This window comes from Sarcophilus harrisii, chromosome 1 (assembly GCF_902635505.1).
Source record: "Sarcophilus harrisii chromosome 1, mSarHar1.11, whole genome shotgun sequence".
Taxonomy (NCBI): domain Eukaryota; kingdom Metazoa; phylum Chordata; class Mammalia; order Dasyuromorphia; family Dasyuridae; genus Sarcophilus; species Sarcophilus harrisii.
In genome coordinates, this window is record NC_045426.1 from 348375860 (window position 1) to 348394399 (window position 18540).

At 35.6% G+C, this 18540-nt stretch overlaps 1 protein-coding gene across 2 annotated transcripts in view; it reads left to right on the forward strand.

The window, feature by feature from the left end:
• The first annotated feature begins 1284 nt into the window (after positions 1 to 1284).
• GOLPH3 (golgi phosphoprotein 3) overlaps positions 1285 to 18540 on the forward strand; it is a 40826-nt gene continuing 23570 nt past the window's right edge. Inside the window, exons 1-2 of one of the 2 annotated variants that reach the window (XM_031945884.1) lie at positions 1285 to 1602; positions 16836 to 16967. In XM_031945884.1, the coding sequence (XP_031801744.1) occupies positions 1375 to 1602; positions 16836 to 16967 (360 nt within the window). In that variant the 5' untranslated portion in view covers positions 1285 to 1374. The remainder of the gene's footprint in view (positions 1603 to 16835; positions 16968 to 18540) is intronic. The other variant, XM_031945885.1, reaches the window with a different exon arrangement.

Sequence of the window (18540 nt, forward strand, 5' to 3'; positions counted from 1 at the left end):
CCTCTTATTCTCAGCTCTATGCTACAATTATTTTAGTACATACGTGTTCTTTTCCTTTGCTTTTTTGGGGGTATATATCTAGTAGTGTTATCACTGGGTCAAATAGTAACAAATTATTTTCCAGAATGGTTGGATCAATTCCTATTTAACGTACCTGTTTTTCCTGCATCCCTTCTAAAAGTTGTCACTTTTCCTTTTTTGCCCAAAAGTTTGCCATTTTGCCAATCTGACACGTATGAACTGTTTCTTTCCTCACATCGCTTAGAAAATTCATTTTAAAGGAATATATGTAATTTTCTTTTAAGATAATACCGTCAGGAGGGAAAAATACTATTGGATTTGCATAGCCACACGCCATAAACTTGCACGCTCCGGTAGAAGTTCTTGCATTTATTGAGAGCATCAGACCACACACCTTCCCGGACTCTGGATGGAAACTGTCATTTTGGGGGGAGGGGGGGTAGAGTATCCAGTGGGGTGGCTCTTGGCGGCAGAGCCACGACTTTAGGGAACAAATCAGAAAATCTCAGATTTAGACTTCGGAAGAGACCTCGCAGCCATCCGGTCCCACCACTTCATTTTACAGATTAGGAGGAAACGGAGCCCCGGGAACTTAACTCACTTTCCCGGGACTACCCCGGCTTGAAGTCTTTTTGGAGGCGAAATCCAGGCCCTCTTCCGGGGTCCTCCGACCTCCAGCTCCACTCCCTCGAAGGGCGGCGGGGGAGGGGCGCCGGCTGGATTTGCCTAGGGACTGTTCTCGGAAAGCCCAGCTCCCTTTTCCAGCGCACGGCCGGAGGGGGAAAGCCGGGCGAGAACCCGTGGGAGGACCCTGGAGGCAGTCAGGAGATAGGGGAGGTGGCTCAGGGTTTGGTAAAGAAGCCCGGGGCGGGAGCGGTGCGAGGCGGCAGGGCGGAGACAGAGCGGGCCGACCCCCGCCCACCCCCTCCCGGGACTCTCACCGCCCCTCCTTCCCTACCCCCACCCCCGTCCCTTTTCGCCTCTTCCGGTCCCTCCCCCCCGCCCCGGCGGACTCTGCCACATCCTCCGGTGACATCAGCCCGCGCCGCCATATTGGAGAAAGTCGCCGCCGCCGCCGCCGCTTCCACCTCAGCGCGCCCGTCACGGCCGCCGCCCCCGCGAGCAGGAGCCCCTTCCCTGCCCGCCCGGCCGCCGAGCGAGCTGCCCCGAGCCCCATCCTCCATGACTCCTGCCGGCGCCGGCGCAGACGGACATCGCCTCAGCGCTTGAAGCGGCGCCCGTGGGGGCCATCGCGGACTAGCGGAGAGCGAAGGCGAGGCGGCCCTCGCTCGCGCCGCGTCCTGCCCCTCAGCTCCGCCGCTGCCTCCGACCTCCGCGGCCCCGGCCGCAGTCATGACCTCGCTGACCCAGCGCAGCTCGGGCCTGGTGCAGCGCCGCACCGAGGCCTCGCGCAGCGCCGCCGACAAGGAGCGGGCGGCCGGCGGCGGAGGGGGAGGCGGCGGCGACGACGCTGAGCAGAGCCGCCGGGACGAGCAGGACGACGACGACAAGGGCGACTCCAAGGAAACCCGGCTGACCCTGATGGAGGAGGTGCTGCTGCTGGGCCTCAAGGACCGAGAGGTAGCGGCCCGGCCCCGGCTCCGGCGCGGAGGGAGGGGCGGCCCCGCGGGACGTGTCCCGGCGCCTGGCCTCGCGGCTGCCGGGCCCGGGCTGGGGGCATCCCCTCACCTGGCTGTCCTTGGGGAGGGGCAGCGAGTGAGCGGGCTCGGGAGTCGGAGGGCGGCTCGGAGGGCAACTACCCCTCTTTTGCCCCGGGACCTGACGCGGGAGAGAGAGCGTTCCACCGACCACTCTCCAACATATGGCTTAACATTTCTTTCCATTCCCCTAAGTAACAGCGTTTTCTTAGCCCGAGAAACCTGCTTCATAGTGCCCGTTTCCGCAACATCACTTACATCTTCCACTGTAGCACCACCGCGGGCTACCGACCATGTTACATTTGAGATTGTCCTTGAAATTGGAGTGGTCCTGCTAATCCCGCCACCCTCCCGAACTCGTCTCTTACATTCTGTTAGCCCAGCCACCCCCGCAAAAATCATCCATAGCTTCCTTGTCGTGGGAAGAAAAAGCCACACTTCTTGTTTGTCTTAAACTTGGATTAGAAAAAGTTAGGAGATTTCAAAGGTTAGATAAAAGTTTTTATGGAGCCTCTGTACGGAAGACATCAGGAAGTAATGTGAGTGGCCGTTTAAAAATATCAAGAGTCCTTTGCAATCTCCTCCCCTCCCCAAGTCATTATTTGTATCCTTGGTTAAAAAGCTTATCCCGGAAGTTTTCTGCACTTTTTCTATATTAGCTGATGGATTGATTTTTGACGGTGGGAAGAGATAAATAGAGAAAGAATCCAGGCGACTTTTTGACCCCAATGTTTTTTGTAGGGTTTTATATTCTTGTAGGAGAGCTGATTGTGAGAGTTGTCATTTAATCTCGTGGTAAAATAGTTTATAAAGTTGCAAGACTTAAAAACCCATATTGTATTAAAAAAGAAATGCTTTTAGAATGTTTGATGTGCCCTTCTAATATAAGATTTTAAATAGAAAAATGTGCCAGAACAGCATTTAGAAACCAGCTTCTCTAATTTTTCTTATGAATGGAGCTCTTTTTTTTTTTTTTATAAAGAAATTGCATGTATTGTTGATGACATTTTGGTCAGCAGGAAAATTAAATAGACGTATCTCTTTGTCAGGACAGTGCATACATATCAGAATAGTATTGGCACTAATTATAGTACTGGAAACTCAAAAGAAGTTAGTAAATTTTAGTCTTTGTTTAAAGTTATTCAACATTCATGAACACATAGAATTGCTGTACTGTGAGAGATTTTAGTTTTCTAGCCTAATTTAACCTTCCTTTATCCCAGTTAGGTAATACTCTGTTAGGTTTTTTGGTTTTCTCGCCAAATGTTGCTATTCTTTTAGAATACTGGTGTTTGGGAAAATTAAAAAAACAACCCTTAAATTTAACAGTATAGCATTTGGTCTACTGTGTTGCAGTGCCTTCTATTCATTTGCTTAGTCTTCGTTCTATAAATCAGTGATGTGTCTTTGACTAAGTTAAATTCAGTTTTTTTTTTTTTTCAGTCTCCAGATATAAGTGACTGTAATGCCTGTTCTTTTATCTGTTTCAGAAGTGTCATAATATTGTAAATGCAGTCTTGTACTAAAGTTGTTTGCAAGGGAAGATTCTGGGAAGAGAGGAGGGAGATGGAGGATAGGCTTTCTGGAGGAAATGGTATTCAAACTGAGTCTTGACAGAAGCCAGGAATTCTCTGGCAGAAAAGAGGAGGGAGAACACTTAGAGATTGAGGCTGGAAATAGAGTGGCCATTGTTAGTAACAGCAAGTAGTAAGTCACTACTGGCTGGTTCCTCTAGTATGTAGGAGTAGTTTCTAAGAAAATTGGAAAGGTGGGAAGGGGTCAGGTTGTGAAGAGCTTTAAATACCAAACAGGATTCTATAATTGATCTTTTATTTAAGAGGGGACCTATTAGAATTTATTACTTTGGCATCTGAATGGAATCTATTGAAGTGGGGAGAGACTTGAAGCAGGATTTCTAATTAGAAGGATACTTCATTAGTCCAGGTGAGAGATGATGAAAGCCTGAATGATTGTTGTGATTATTGAGTAGAGAGATGGTACATGTATGATAAGAAAGATGGACAAAATTTGATAACTGACTGGATATGTAAGGGTTAGTTAAACTGAGGAATTTAGGTATCAGAAAGGATTTCTTGACAGCAGGAAATTCAGATGGCAGGGTTTAGAGAGAATGATGAGGTCTGCTTTGGAGATTATTATCAGCCATCCATTTTGAACTATTTATTAGACAGTTGGTTAGAAAAGAGCTCAGGAGACCGACTAGGACTAGATAAATTGATCTGAGAATCGGTTATCTTTATGAAGAAAACTGAAACTCATGACAGTTGGTGAGCTCTCCAGGTGAGATGTTTATGGGGTTAGTGCTAAGAACCTTTTGAATAGAACTTTTTTGGACTGACTGACCCCAGATAGTGGGATTGTGGTGATTACGTTTTAAGATGACCTGGTGAGAAATTGCATTGGTATATTTTCAGTTTGTGAAGGATTAAACCCTTTGGCTTTCTCTGTATTCTTATTTTCCCTGAAAATAATTTATGCCTAAGCCTCTCATTTGATTTAATTTAATAGTTATTTTGAAGTTTAGACAGTTCAGTATTTTTTCAGTGATAAACTCATTCTCCAAGTAATTTAAACTGTTTACTCCTTTTTAAAAACTGAAATGCATTCGGTATAATTGGAATGATCAAAGTAATTGGATTTAGAACCCAAAGGGACCCTAAAGATCAAGTCTAATCCTTTAATTTCATATATAAGAAATTGAATCAAAGAGAGTTTCTGTGACTTGCCTAGAATCATATAAGCAGTAATTCACATCCAAGATTCCTACACTCATAAATCCCATGTGTTTCCACTATGCTACACTTTACTGGCTGTGACTATCTAAGATAGTTTGCTGATGTAGACACTAGTCATAATTAGAGGAAAGATTTGCATCTGCTCTTAGAGATTATAATTGTGTGGAAGGTAAGCATAGTTAATTTTGATGATATCAGTCTAATTTTCCCCTATACTATAAAATAGTTACTGGATTCATAGATTGCCATGAATATGACATATGTACTTAGTTTTAGCAAGCCTTTTAACGATCTTTTCACAAATGGAAATAGGTAAATTGAATGATTGTATTGAAACATGGATTCAGAATTAGCTAGATGACTAGAACCAAAGATATTGAGAAATGAGGCTTAGAAAGCACACCATGTAAAATGAAAAGTACATGAGAATACATAGTTAAAAACAGCCAATTAGTAGACATGGGTGTGGGGTGGGTGGGGGTTTAACTGGAAAATTGATTGTTCATGTATTTAAATTAAATAACTATAAATTCAATTGTACATATTTATGTATCTTAATAAGTATTGGCTACTATGTGCCAGGTACTGTGCTAGCTAAGAGATGTTGATAAAAACTTTTTTTAAGAAGAGTGAGCAGTGGTCTTTCTGTGATGAGGAAAAGAATTAGGGAAAAGAATTAGCCTGGAGGTGTCAGATACCTGGTTTGCACTCCTGAGTACAGCCCAAACCAGATTAACATGTAAATGGGAAATAAAAATGAATGAATTAAAAAAAAAAAATTGGTAACATTACATTTTAGAATGAAGTCAACAATGCAGCCTCCAGGGATGCCTATGTACAGATTAGTGGTTCAAGTTTCTATTTGAGTTTGATATGCCTCAATTAGCCTCACCTTTATGGAGGACGGAGCTAGGTATTGATTCTATTTCAAGTCACTTAATTATCTTTCACTTTATTAGAGTGAAAGACAGCCTTCCAGAATACCTTACATGTCAAAAGGGGGTTGGATGGGATGGGTAGATAGGTGGGATCTGTGCAGTTGTTGGTGTGGGTTTCTAATACTATTTTAGGTTTAGATTTAAACCTGGAAGAGACCATACTGGTTTTTTATTCCATTTTACAGATATAGAAATTGAAGTACAGAGGTTGAATGACCTGCTCACAAGTCACCCTATTCTAGTAAGAATTTGAGTCTGGTTTTAAATCCAGGTCTTCTTTATTCCAAGTACTGTTTTTTATCCATAGTATGCCAGAGCACTTTGATGCCTCTGAAATATAACTGCCTTTTGGAAACCATTCATTACCTGGTTTTGCATTTGGAGGAATGGTGGGAAATAAGAATAGTTATGATTTGGTTGGAGACAGTTGACTAGCAGAATAAAGGTCATGTGACCATGAGGTCACATTTCTTGGGGCAGACTGGGACCTCCTGATTCTTTTTCCCATTTAGAAAGGGAAGGGGGAATGGAATAGTATTTATATAGTAGAATATATATATATATATATATAATAGCTTTTATATATAAAGCACTGCTAAAGGCTTTGCAAATATATCATTTTCTTTTTGGAGACTACTGACTGAGCTAGATGGCTGCTAATTTTTTGGTGTGGTCCTCTTTACCCCTTCCCCCCCTTATTTTAGTTTATTTTTGTGCTAGAAGTATAAAGAGAATTTCATTGTGACTTATTAAAAGCCAATCATCTTACTAAAACATCAAAAGTGGGAATAATTCTATTATTTAGAAAAGCATTTATTAAAGCATTAGTATTTCCCCTCCAGCTTTTAATCCAAAAAAATGATCTAGGTTTGATGTTGTACTCTCACTATAAAATAGTGAAATTTCATGTGGCTTGTAGGATTAATCTTATTATATTTCAGTTATAGCTTGTATTTTTTAAAGACTCATATGCTTTGAAACTAAATATACTTAAAAATAATCAGACTTTAAGTGATAATTTTATTTTTTAAAGTATCACATATAATGAATTAAAGGTTTAAAAATCAGTTTTTAGTAACTTATAAACTGCTAGTTTTGGGGGGGAGTTGGGAAATAAAGATAATTGATAGTAGATAAAGGGATGATAGCTGCACATGACTGATCTTAGATGAGTTAGAACCTTGGTAGGAACTAATAACATTATTAGTATTGGAAGTTCACAAAAACTATAGAAAAAAGGGATAGTGGCAATGCACAATTGACCTGGTTGAAAATTATTTATGGACCTGTATTGTCACCTTAGTCTTGAAATTAAGCATATTTAGTAAGGCATACTATAATATAGTTAACACTAATGAAGTTAGACCTCCTGCTAATATTTTAACTGCAGACCAAAGTTGTTAAAATTTTAAAATAGATTTTAATTGATACTTTTATTTTGTGTCACTTACATACCCCTTGAATCTCTCCTTATATCCCTTCCCAGAGGACCATGCCATGTAGCAAAAACTAAGATGAAGAGAAGGAAAAAAATTTCAGCATCAGAAAAGAATGGTCCTTGTAGTCTGGTGTAGCCACACCTAGTCACATTATGATTTCATAACATTCACTTTAGATTGTTTTGTTGTTCTTCTAATTTACTTTATTATTGTGTATATTGTTTTCCTAGTTCACTTTATTTCAGTATGCATCAATTTATATAACTCTTTTCATGTTTTATTATTCATTGTTTTGCTTTTTGCTGTTTCTTTAGCAGTATTTACATTTTCAATGTATCATGATTAGTCTGACCATGTCCCAATCATTGGTTATCTATTTAATTTTTAGTTTTTTGCTACCATAAAACATTGGTATATATAAGCCTAAAGTACTGATAAGATTGCTTTCTGAGGAGAGCAGGGAATGGCAATGATGGGGATCAGTTAAACCATACAGGCCTAATCCCTGGCGAAGTCTTAGGTAACCCCCACCTTGCAATATCCAATCAGATGTCAAACCCCTAAGGTTAAATTTCCTCTATAAATCTGCCCATGATCCACCTTTGCTAAATCCCTTTTGGGTTAGATCATCATGGCATTTTTTCCTCTCCTTCCCCCCAATCCCCATGCCTCATGGTGTCTTTCTCCTGCTTATGGCCAACTAACTTTTTTAGGGTACTAAACTCTTCCATAGATTTAACCTGCCAGTCAACGGCATAGTCCTATTGAGTATTTCCTTTCTCCTGGTTAATAGTGAGTTCCACTAGGGAATTTTATATATATATATATATATTTCTACACACACACACACACACCTACCTACCTTTTACCAAAGAGGAAGGCTATTGTGAATTCTTGCCATTGTTAGGCCCTGGATAGCAGTCTACACATTCCCTCTCCCTTTTTTTCATTTGTGCAATTAGACTTGGGAAAATTGAGTTTAAAAGTTTACAAAGAAAGCTTTAAACCTTGAAGCTCTGACTCCCCTTCACATTCCAATGAAAGATAGAAAAGAAAAACAGTATCCAGGTGCTTCTTTGACATCATCCCTGTCCAAAAACCACCAATAGAATTATGAAGGACAATCTCGTGTCCTGCAGTTATGCCTTCCTTATAGCCCGGATCTATCCAAGAATGGTCCTCCTCCCCTGTTTGATAGAACCTGAGCTTCAGTCTCCAAGCTGTAAATAACACCAAGTTAACTCCTCTCTCTTTGCCCTCTCTTTGAAGTAAAGATAATAAAAGCTGCAAGACTAATTGTGCTCTCGATTCTGTAGTTTGCTTGCTTGAAAACCTTATATAAACAGTGTGCTCTGAATGCCCATAATACTACTCATCCAATCCCATTATAATGGATACCTTAAAAATTAGCTGACAAAAAACTACCCAAGCCCAGACATAGCAGACACACTCATTTTAAGATGTAAAATGTATAAAGTGGATGACCTCTTAGGAGGTTCTTTTAGCACAGTTTATAATAACAATTTTTAATAATACAGGATCCTGGATTCTCTAACTTTTCTTCTAGCTGTTTCTTCTTTTGGCTTCTGAATCAAAAGATGCATAGAAGATGAACCTGAGATCATATGTAGTATATGATTTGGGCCACTTATAAATTGCTGTAGCCAAACTGGATGCATATGACTATCTCATGACCAAGGACCATATTGGCTTAAATAGAATAATTGGCTGTAAAATAATTCATTCCTTATACTTTGTTCTACTGCTGTTCATGGTAGTTAGTATAGATTTATTAGAGACAAAACTCCTTACTGAAATGAAATTTTGAGGTTATGAATTTTAGTCCTTTTTGATCTCTACATCTTTAGAGTATTATATGCAGTCATAAAAGGATGAGTAGGTAGGTAAACAATAGCTATCTGTATTTTAAATATATGCATATGTGTATATATATTTATTATATAACATTTATATTTATTGTATTATAATATATAATTATATATCATATAATTATTATATAAATTATGTATTTTTGCAACATTTTGTTTCTATATCATTTACATTTCCAATATATTCTTCCCTGTTTCTTCTTGGGAGAACGATCTTTTTTTAAGAATAAAGGGGAAGAGGCAGGTAGGTAGCACAGTGGATAGAGGACTAGCCCTGAAGTCAAGAGGACCTGAGTTCAAATCTGGCCTCAGACACGTAACATTTCCTAGCTGTGTGATCCTGGGCAAGTCACTTAACCCCAATTACCTCAGCCCCCCTCAAAAAAAAGAAGAAGAAGAATAAAGGGGAAGATAAATTTAACAGATCTAGTTACTATATTGAGAAAGCCCAGTGTTTTGTTCATTGTTCCATATCTATTATCTCTCACCTCTGTGGAGAAGTTGGAGATCATCTATAATTTGTGGCCTCTACAATTCTACAATTCTTGTTCACATGAATATGAGACATATACTGATTGGACTATTGAATTTTAGTAAGATTATTTGCCAAGATTTTCTGCTAAGAGTATGTAATCAGCAGTTATGGTGAGACACAGATGTAGTTGAAAAATTGTGAATAAATTCCACCTTAATTATAAGTTCTAGAATAACATGTGTTTTGGTATTGATTCTGGGTTGGTGGATTTTGTTGTTATTGTGTGTTTTAAATTTTGGAGGGCGGAATCAAGATGGTAGAGAATGCCTATAAGTTTAAATTTTGGACCAAGGACCAGAGAAGGAAGGCATGCTTAAGAAATTTTTATTGAATTAATGGAAATCTGGAAGAAAATGTGTGATGAGGTTGTTAACAGATTAAATTACAGAAAAGCACAGGTTCTTGCTTACCATTTTAAATCTCATAATAGACCTTTGTTTACATTTTTAAAAAAATCTTTATACTGGAATTATTAAAGTGACTTTTTAACCTTGAAATACAGACAAATGCTGTTTTATTTGACTATGAGGTATCTTCTGTGAAAGAGTTTATAACCAGGGTACAGAGTAACATAGGCTGCTTTCTTATGAATTATGGACCAGAATCAAGATCCTTATCGTTTTTCCTCCTTTTAAAAATTTATTCGATAACCCATATAAACTTTTTCCTTTTCTCTTTTTGCTCCTCCAGGCAGCACGATCAAATATTTTCTGGTTTATGTACAAGGTATTATTAACAGAATAGTCTTCCTCATCAAGATGATAAGTAGATTATTTCTGTTCTAATGGTTTCTGCACTTCGTCTTTTTCTCCTACTTTCCATCTTTTATACTATTTTGTCAAATTAGGCAACTGTCTAATACACTCTAGAGGGCAGCCCACACCAGATAAAATTATAATTGGTAAATATTTAACAAAATAAATGAAAGCAAAAATTTTAAAATTTACATTTTAAAATTTAGAAAATATGCAACTTGCAGTGATCATTATATATAGATTAATGGCCCTCTTTTCTATTTGTGTTTTACTTAAAATCTTTTTAAATTAAAAGTTCTATGTATTTCTTTGCATCCCTTTCAGTGCTATAGAGTGATTCCTTGACTTGTGTGTGAATTGCATTTAAGTCAGATAGAGTTGCAAAAGTTGTCAGTTTCACAGTCTTCCTGAGTCATCAAAGTACAATGGGAAGATAAAATGACTGGCAGTAGCCTGGAATGAAATGGATGAACTTGGTGTCTTCAAAGTATGACAAGGTTCTAAAGGTTCCATAGGGCCTACCTTCATGACTGTTGGAACAAATTGTTCTCATCTGTCCATTCCCTTAAGGGAAATCTTCATGTGCTTGGGATAGACATCCTCCTAAAAGTCTTGGATACATATAGGATGAAACCTTGAGGAAGTAGTCTGCGCTAGTGAAGGATATAGGAAATTTGGGATAGATAGTAAGGATAGAACCAGTTGATAGGAAGAGATTGAAGATTAAAGAAGAGGGGGATTGTATATATTGTTTCCCTAATTCTGCTCCCTCACGGTTTATCTATTTCTATTTTCCTTGTATTCATCATGATCATTGTTTCTTATGTTTCGGTAATTTGCCATTATTTTATATACACGACTTAGCATGTGAATCTATGTTCCCAATTCTTTGCTACTACAAAAAGTGTTGGTGTAAACTCTTTTGGAGTGTAGGGGATGTTTCTTTTTGTCATTGATTTCCTTGGGATATGTCTAGTAGTGAAATCTCTGTCACAGGGTATGAGATGGATATCTTAATCCTTTTTTTCATATAATTCGAAGTTGTTTTCCAGAAGGTTCTTAATATTACCTGGAGCAGTGTTTCTTAAAGTAGTTTTTGTTTATGTCCTTAGGTTATTTATCTGTACCTGAAAAAGGTGTAGAAAGAAAAAAATTTTTTGAAAGCTAAGATGGATTTTTGAGTCTTTTTTAGTTAGTTCCATTGATTTTTTTTAACCTATCAGTATCAGGTAGTTTTCATGATTATTGCTTTATAATGTAATTGAAGTCTGGAAAAATTTCCCCCTTTATTTCCTTTACCTTCTTTTTTTTTTTTTTTTTTTTAATTTTATTTTTTTTTATTTAATAGCCTTTAATTTACAGGATATATACATGGGTAACTTTACAGCATTAACAATTGCCAAACCTCTTGTTCCAATATTTCCTTTACCTTCTTTAGGATTTAGATCTTTCCTTCCTCCAAATGAATTTTATTTTTTCTACTTTTGAAAAGTACTTTTTTTTAAATTTAAACATTACTTCTAGTAAATTGATCAATATATAAGCATATTTATTCATGCTGTAGAAAGTGGATTTGTAGGAATGGTAGCCTACTGAGAACATAAGGAAGGCAAGTTGGTGCAGTGGAAAGAGGACTAGCTTTGTAGTCACAGGATCTAAGTTTGAATACTTAGCTAGCAACTTGCTCCCTGTGTAACCTCAGGTAAATCCATTGACCCCTCTGGTGAACTGAGTGGTTTGGACTCCAAGGCCTCTATGTTCTCTACCCAATATTAACCATGGTACACTTGGATGTGTCTTGGTATAGAAACAACTGGAGCGTTCCGGAGAAGGTGGAAGGTGACAAAGAGTTGATAGCTGAAAAGTCTTGCAGAGGATATTGATTAGTTTTGCTTGATTGGAATAGAAAGTTTAAGTTGCAAAATAATTAGGGAGGAATAGTCATGGGATGAAATTTATTTTGTAGGGTATATTGGTTTGAGCAATGAATGATGGTAAGAAAGCCTTAAGTCATACTAAATTCTCCTTGATGATTGGAGGCGGATTAGAACAGTTATTGGTTATAGTGGTGTGATCAAACAGTTTTTCTTGGATTGGGTAAAATGGATTGGAAGAGGGGAAGACTTAAAAGTACAGTCTGTTGTCCTTTGTTTAAGCAAAGAGTATTAAGTCATGTTACCAGTTGTGTTTGTAGAAATAAGCAGTTAGGAAAAGATCTGGAAAACTATGTCATAGAAGGATGGGTAGGATTATTTTGGGGATAAGAGAAACAGAATGATCAAAGGTTTGAGAAATTAAAACACACATTCACACACATACCTCCTCCCCAAAACCTGACTCTCAGGACTTCAGTTTGTTTTTAAAAACATTTGCATAATTTTTCCTACTAAAAACAAGTTTTCCGTAAATAACTTTTGGATTTGTTTTCTTTTTCATTTAACAAAACTATCACCAAATCCCATTGGGAATTTGCTTCAAAATCCTACTACTACAGATGAGTCAAATTGTTAAACACTTGAATTAAATTATAATAGTTTGATAGTTAATGCTGTATCTCTCTTCTCCATACATGTTTGCTGCTAATCTGCTTAATTTAGAATACAATTGAATCTCACTTTTATTAACTATATTAGGAAAAAATAAATTGAAAACATAAAATTAGTTTCTGAGAGCTTACATGTTATTGTACCTTTGGAGATTAAAGTTGTTTGAAGGAATTACTATTTAAAAATATGCTATCAGTATGAGATTTCTTTGAGTAAGAACAAAATACTCCTGTATGATACACTAACAGAATCTTAATAAAGGAGGCCATTTTTTTCTTTTATTTATTTTACATGTATTTGTATTCTCTTCTATCCCACTGAACAATAAACAAAAGAAAAAAAAAATCCTCATAACAAATCTACATATATCTGACTGGATTTTCTATCACCTGCCACCATTCTAACTTTAGAAAAAATAGCAAGTATATTCACTTTTTTTTTAATAGTATTTTATTTTCCAAATATATATATAAATCATTTTCAACATTCATCTTTTTTTAAATTAAAGCTTTTTATTTTTCAAAACATATGCATGGACAATTTTTCAACATTAACCCTTATAAAACCTTGACTTCCAATTTCCCTCCTTTCTCCCAGGTCCTCCCCTACATGGCAAGTAATCAATATATGTTAAACATGGTAGAAATGTGTGTTAAATCTAATGTATGCATACATATTTATACAATTATTGTGCTGCACAAGAAAAACCAAATCAAACCAGTAAAAAAAATAAGCAAAATAAAAAATAATATTCCCTTTAAATTTTTCTTTTCTCTAATAAACATTCTCAGTTCTGTCATTTAGTCTTCCCATATTATATAGATTCAGATCTAATTTTTCTGATCACTTCCAGGTTATCACTATCCTATCTAAAATAATGGTACTTAGAACATCTCATACTCTTTTAGTTGTTTGATTAATGTATATTATAATGGGGTTGTTACTTCTAGATACAATATATCTTTTAATACAATTTTCTTAAAGGTATTTTCAAATTCCATTTCTGTGATTATATTCTCTTTTCATCTTTATAACTTCAGAAATTAGCCTGTAGTACATAAACCATTAATAAATATTTATTGAATTGAATTGACAAGCAGGCAAATATTTGCTACTTTTAGATAACTAAATCTTTTTATTTGTTACCTGAGCTATTTAAGTGAAAAACTTGAAATTATACTATTTTAAACATAATTTTGTTAAGAGTTTAGCCATCCTTATAACCTAACCTATTATTTTTTTTTTTAATAGCTTTTTATTTACAAGATATATGCATGGGTAATTTTTCAGCAATGACCCTTGCAAAACCTTCTGCTCCAACTTTTCCCCTCCTTCTTCCCACCTCTTCCCCAAGATGGCAGGTAGACCAATAAATGTTAAATATGTTAAAGTATATGTAACCTATCATTCTTTACATATCACTGACAAATTTGCGAATAATATCATACTTAGTTTTTATTTAAGTATGGTATTATTTGCAAATTTGTCAGTGACATTTATTTAATTATAAAATATTAATCAGATTAGGCACAAGGCAACACAGAGATAAAACTTTGTTTAGAGAAAGTAAGAATTGTTAAATAACCTAAAATTTGGAATCATTTTTGGACTTAATTTATTCCAACTATTTTTTTATCCCTTGCATTTCTCTTTTTGCCTTTGGTAATAAATTTAGGGGATTGAGACTTATTTCATTGGCATAGGGAAACTTTTTAAGGAGAGAACTTTGTCTACAAATGTTGGTCAGCATTTTCTCTGTAACTGTCTTAGTGTGTTGCTTAGGACACTGACTTACACAGAATGAGCAAGCTTTTATTAAGTAACCACTTTGTGCTCTATACTGCTAAATGCTGGAGATATTAAAAAAAATGACAAAAAACAAATCCTTCCCTCAAGGAAATCCCATTCTAATGAGAGAGAAAAAATGATTTCATAAATTTAAAAATGAGTTCATAATAAAGTCATTTCACTGTAGCTTCTTTGGGTCCTATTAAATTTTATGTTATTGGATCCTGACTCTGTTATCCATTGTGCCTTAATTCATATAACAACTGGTAAATAACAAAGAGCCAAGTATGGATTACTGAAACATTGCCTGAGACATCTTCAAATTGACATTTTAACTAATCATTAATGACGACTCTTTGTGTCTGACTCTTCCAATAGTTCCTAATTTATTGAATTATATTATTGTCTAGTTCATGTGTCTTTTATCTTATCCATAAAATAGCACAAGAAATTTTGTAAAATGATTTGTTAAAATTTAGTTAGACATTCTTCATTTGATAAATGATCAAAGAATATAAACAGATAGTTTTCAGATGAAGAAATCAAAGCTATCTAGAGTTATGAAAAATGCTCTAAATCAGTATTTATTAGAGAAATATAAATTAAAACAACTGAGGTGCCATCTCATACCTATCAAGATGGCTAATATAACAGAAAAGGAAATTATAAATGTTGGAGGGGATATGGAAAAATTGGGATACTTATTTACTGTTAGTGGGACTGATCTTGGTATTCTGGAAAGCATTTTGAGACTACGATCAAAGGGCTATATAATTGTGTATATCAAAGAGGGCAGAAGAAAGAGGGAAAAGACCTATTTGTACAAAAATATTTATAATAGCTCTTTTTATAGTGTCAAAGAATTTGTATGTGATTATTCTTTTTTGCTAGGATTTCACGGTCATAGACTCATATCCAGATAGTGTCCTCTTTTAATTTAACAGAAATGCTTTAATACTAAATCATTACAATGTCTTAATAGTAAGCCTCTTATTTTTGTTACGTTTCTGCAGTGAATAAAATTTGTAGACATAAAATAGTGCATGTTTGAATACAATCTTTCCTTGAAAATTAAGGAAAAAAAAGTTTATATTGCTCTTAAGTCTTTCTTTGACTTTTTAAGGCTATATTCTCAGTAGTTTTAACACTGAAGTGATTTTTTTCCCATTTGTTTTCCAGAACAAGTTTCCAGAAATAGTCCAGAATAGACCATTTCACAGATTCATCAGTAACATTAATTTATCTATCCTTTGAGTGGGCGGGGAGAAGGGGTGAGGTGGGAGAGAGATGCAATTAGAGTTAATTCACTTGCCCAGAGTCCCACAGTTATTAGGTGTTTGGGGTCATATTTGAACTCGGGTCCCCTGCAATCCGGGACCACTGTTCCATGCCTACACCACTTATTTGCCCCAATTTATCTATCTGTTGACTGCCTCACTAATATTTATTATTTCTGGCATGTGTCATTTTTATTAATTTTGTTAGTGAGAAGAAATCTCAGTTTGGTCTTTTTTTTTTTGTGAACATAATTTTGATCAGTCTATAATGGGGTAATTAATTATAGTACTTTTAAAGCTTGCTTCGCCTCTTTTGTTTGACCACTTATCCATGGATATTAGTCATGTATGTGACTTTATGTGTTTAAATGTATGTCATGTATGTGTTTAAATTCCATTATATATTTTGGTTATCAGTCTTGCTTTAGAAATAAACAAATGCCAGGATTTCCCATCCTTTGCTGCATCTTATAGTTGCATTGGTTTTGTTTATGCAGAAAATTTAAATTTATATAATTGAAATTGTCTTTTTTTGATAACCTTTAATCTCTTGTGTAGTTGAGAATTCTCTGATAGTGATAAAAGTTACATCCTTTTGGATATGCATGTATGCCTAATAAACAGATTTGCCATTGCCATGTTCCATGCCTTTACCTACAGATATGAGTATTTGAGTACTTCTCATGTTTCCCCTTTTCTATTTTAAATTGCTTTTACTTTTTTGTGACTTATACATACTTTTGTTACAATTTTCCTGACTATATTGATTTCAATATTTGTCAAAATATTTGAAATTCTGGGGCAATTATGATTTGTAAAGGAAAAAGAATAGAATATTTCGAAATTAGAATTTTGGGTCACAATAAATATTTGTGATACTATGTAGGGGAGAGAAAACTTTCCCTCTGTGGTATGTTAAATCTATTTGGTAAAGCTAATTTTCATCTCTACTTAAAAGAATATAAGGGAATTAAATTTAGATAAATAATTTGCTACTTTCTCAGTATTTTCATAGAGATATATTAAGGTATTAATATAACATGATATAATTTTGTAGGAATGTTGAAGGTGTGATTGGTAAGGACCGGGAACACAGAGCATTTTGCAAGAAACACTGTTGTATCCTCATACCAGTTTTGATTTTGAAGTAAAAGAAAATTAGATATTTTACCACCACCTTTTTTTTTCTTTTCTTTTTCTTTTTTTTTTTTTTTTTTTTTTTTTTTTAAACAGGGCTACACTTCATTTTGGAATGACTGTATATCATCTGGATTACGGGGCTGTATGTTAATTGAATTAGCTTTGAGAGGGCGCCTACAACTAGAAGCTTGTGGAATGAGGCGCAAAAGTCTTTTAACAAGAAAGGTAAGAGGAAGGATATTTTTGCTCAAGAACCTTAAATGTGCAACTGTTTCCAAATGAAAAACATTATTATGAAATGATCTTTCTGAAATTAAAGAGGAAAGTGGGTTTTTTGCCATCAAAATTCATGTAGATATAGCTAAATGTTGGTTCACTTAAATACAAGTATGTTTTTAACATCTGAAAGTAGTCTGTAATCCATCTTTTTTTGCATGAAAAAGATATTAGGTTATTGTACATTTATGCTTCATAATATTTCATTTCATGGAGCTAAGTTAGGATAAGTCTTTTCAGAAAGATTCTGAACTATAATTACTGCTTCTGGAACCATAATTCTGAAGGAACTGGCAAAATGTTTCTTTTTTCTACAAAAGTTTGCTATTCATGAGCCAGCTATCCTGTTTCTATTTATCTTTTTTAGTAACATTTGAATACTTTCCAGAATTCAGCTTTCAACACTCTAAGAATTAAGTCTCTGTGTAGGTAGACAGATCTTAATGTAATGAAAGTGTTCAGTGTTGGTTAGCCTGTAGTGAGTCTTTCACCCTTTTCTTTTCCTCTCCTCTTCTTAAAGCTGAGTGTAGTGCCTTGGATTTTTCTCAAAAAATTCTAAAATGTTCCTGAATATAATAAAACTATATTTATTTGGTGTAATCTGTAGTGCCACATTTCTTGGTATGAATTTTTTTTTTTAAACATTAACCTTTTAATTTTTTTTTTTTAACTATAAGAAATGATGACTACTTCTTTATTGTGCTGTAGGGATTCATGGTATTTCTACCTTAACACTTAGAATGTTTATGAATAAAGATGTGGCATTATTAAAAAAAGTGAAATTTATCACTATGTCATTTTTCTCTTGTGGGGAAAAGAGCTAGGTAGGGATCACAAAATCTTATTTGTCTAATTCCTAGAATTGGTTCCTACCCCATATTACCCTCAATCCTAAAACTAAGACTTTTTGTCACGTAAAAATTATACTGTTTTCATTTGTGTAACTAATGCTATTTCATGGTTTCTATATAGTGCCTGATAGAAATTCATCCTTAACCACCATCATTTTAAAGATGAAAATAGTTTTTAGAAGGTTGTTAAAGGGCCTATTTTTCTTTTTCTTTTTTTAATTTTTTTATTTTTTATTTAATAGCCTTTTATTTACAGGATATATACATGGGTAACTTTACAGCATTAACAATTGCCAAACCTCTTGTTCCAATTTTTCACCTCTTACCCCCCCCCCCCAGCCCCTCCCCTAGATGGCAGGATGACCAGTAGATGTTAAATATATTAAAATATAACTTAGATACACAATAAGTATACATGACCAAAACATTATTTTGCTGTACAAAAAGAATCAGACTCTGAATTATTGTACAATTAGCTTGTGAAGGAAATCAAAAATGCATGTGTGTATAAATATAGGGATTGGGAATTTAATGTAATGGTTTTTAGTCATCTCCCAGAGTTTTTTTTCTGGGCGTAGCTAGCTAGCTCAGTTCATTACTGCTCCATTAGAAATGATTTGGTTGATCTCGTTGCTGAGGATGGGCTGATCCATCAGAACTGGTCATCATCT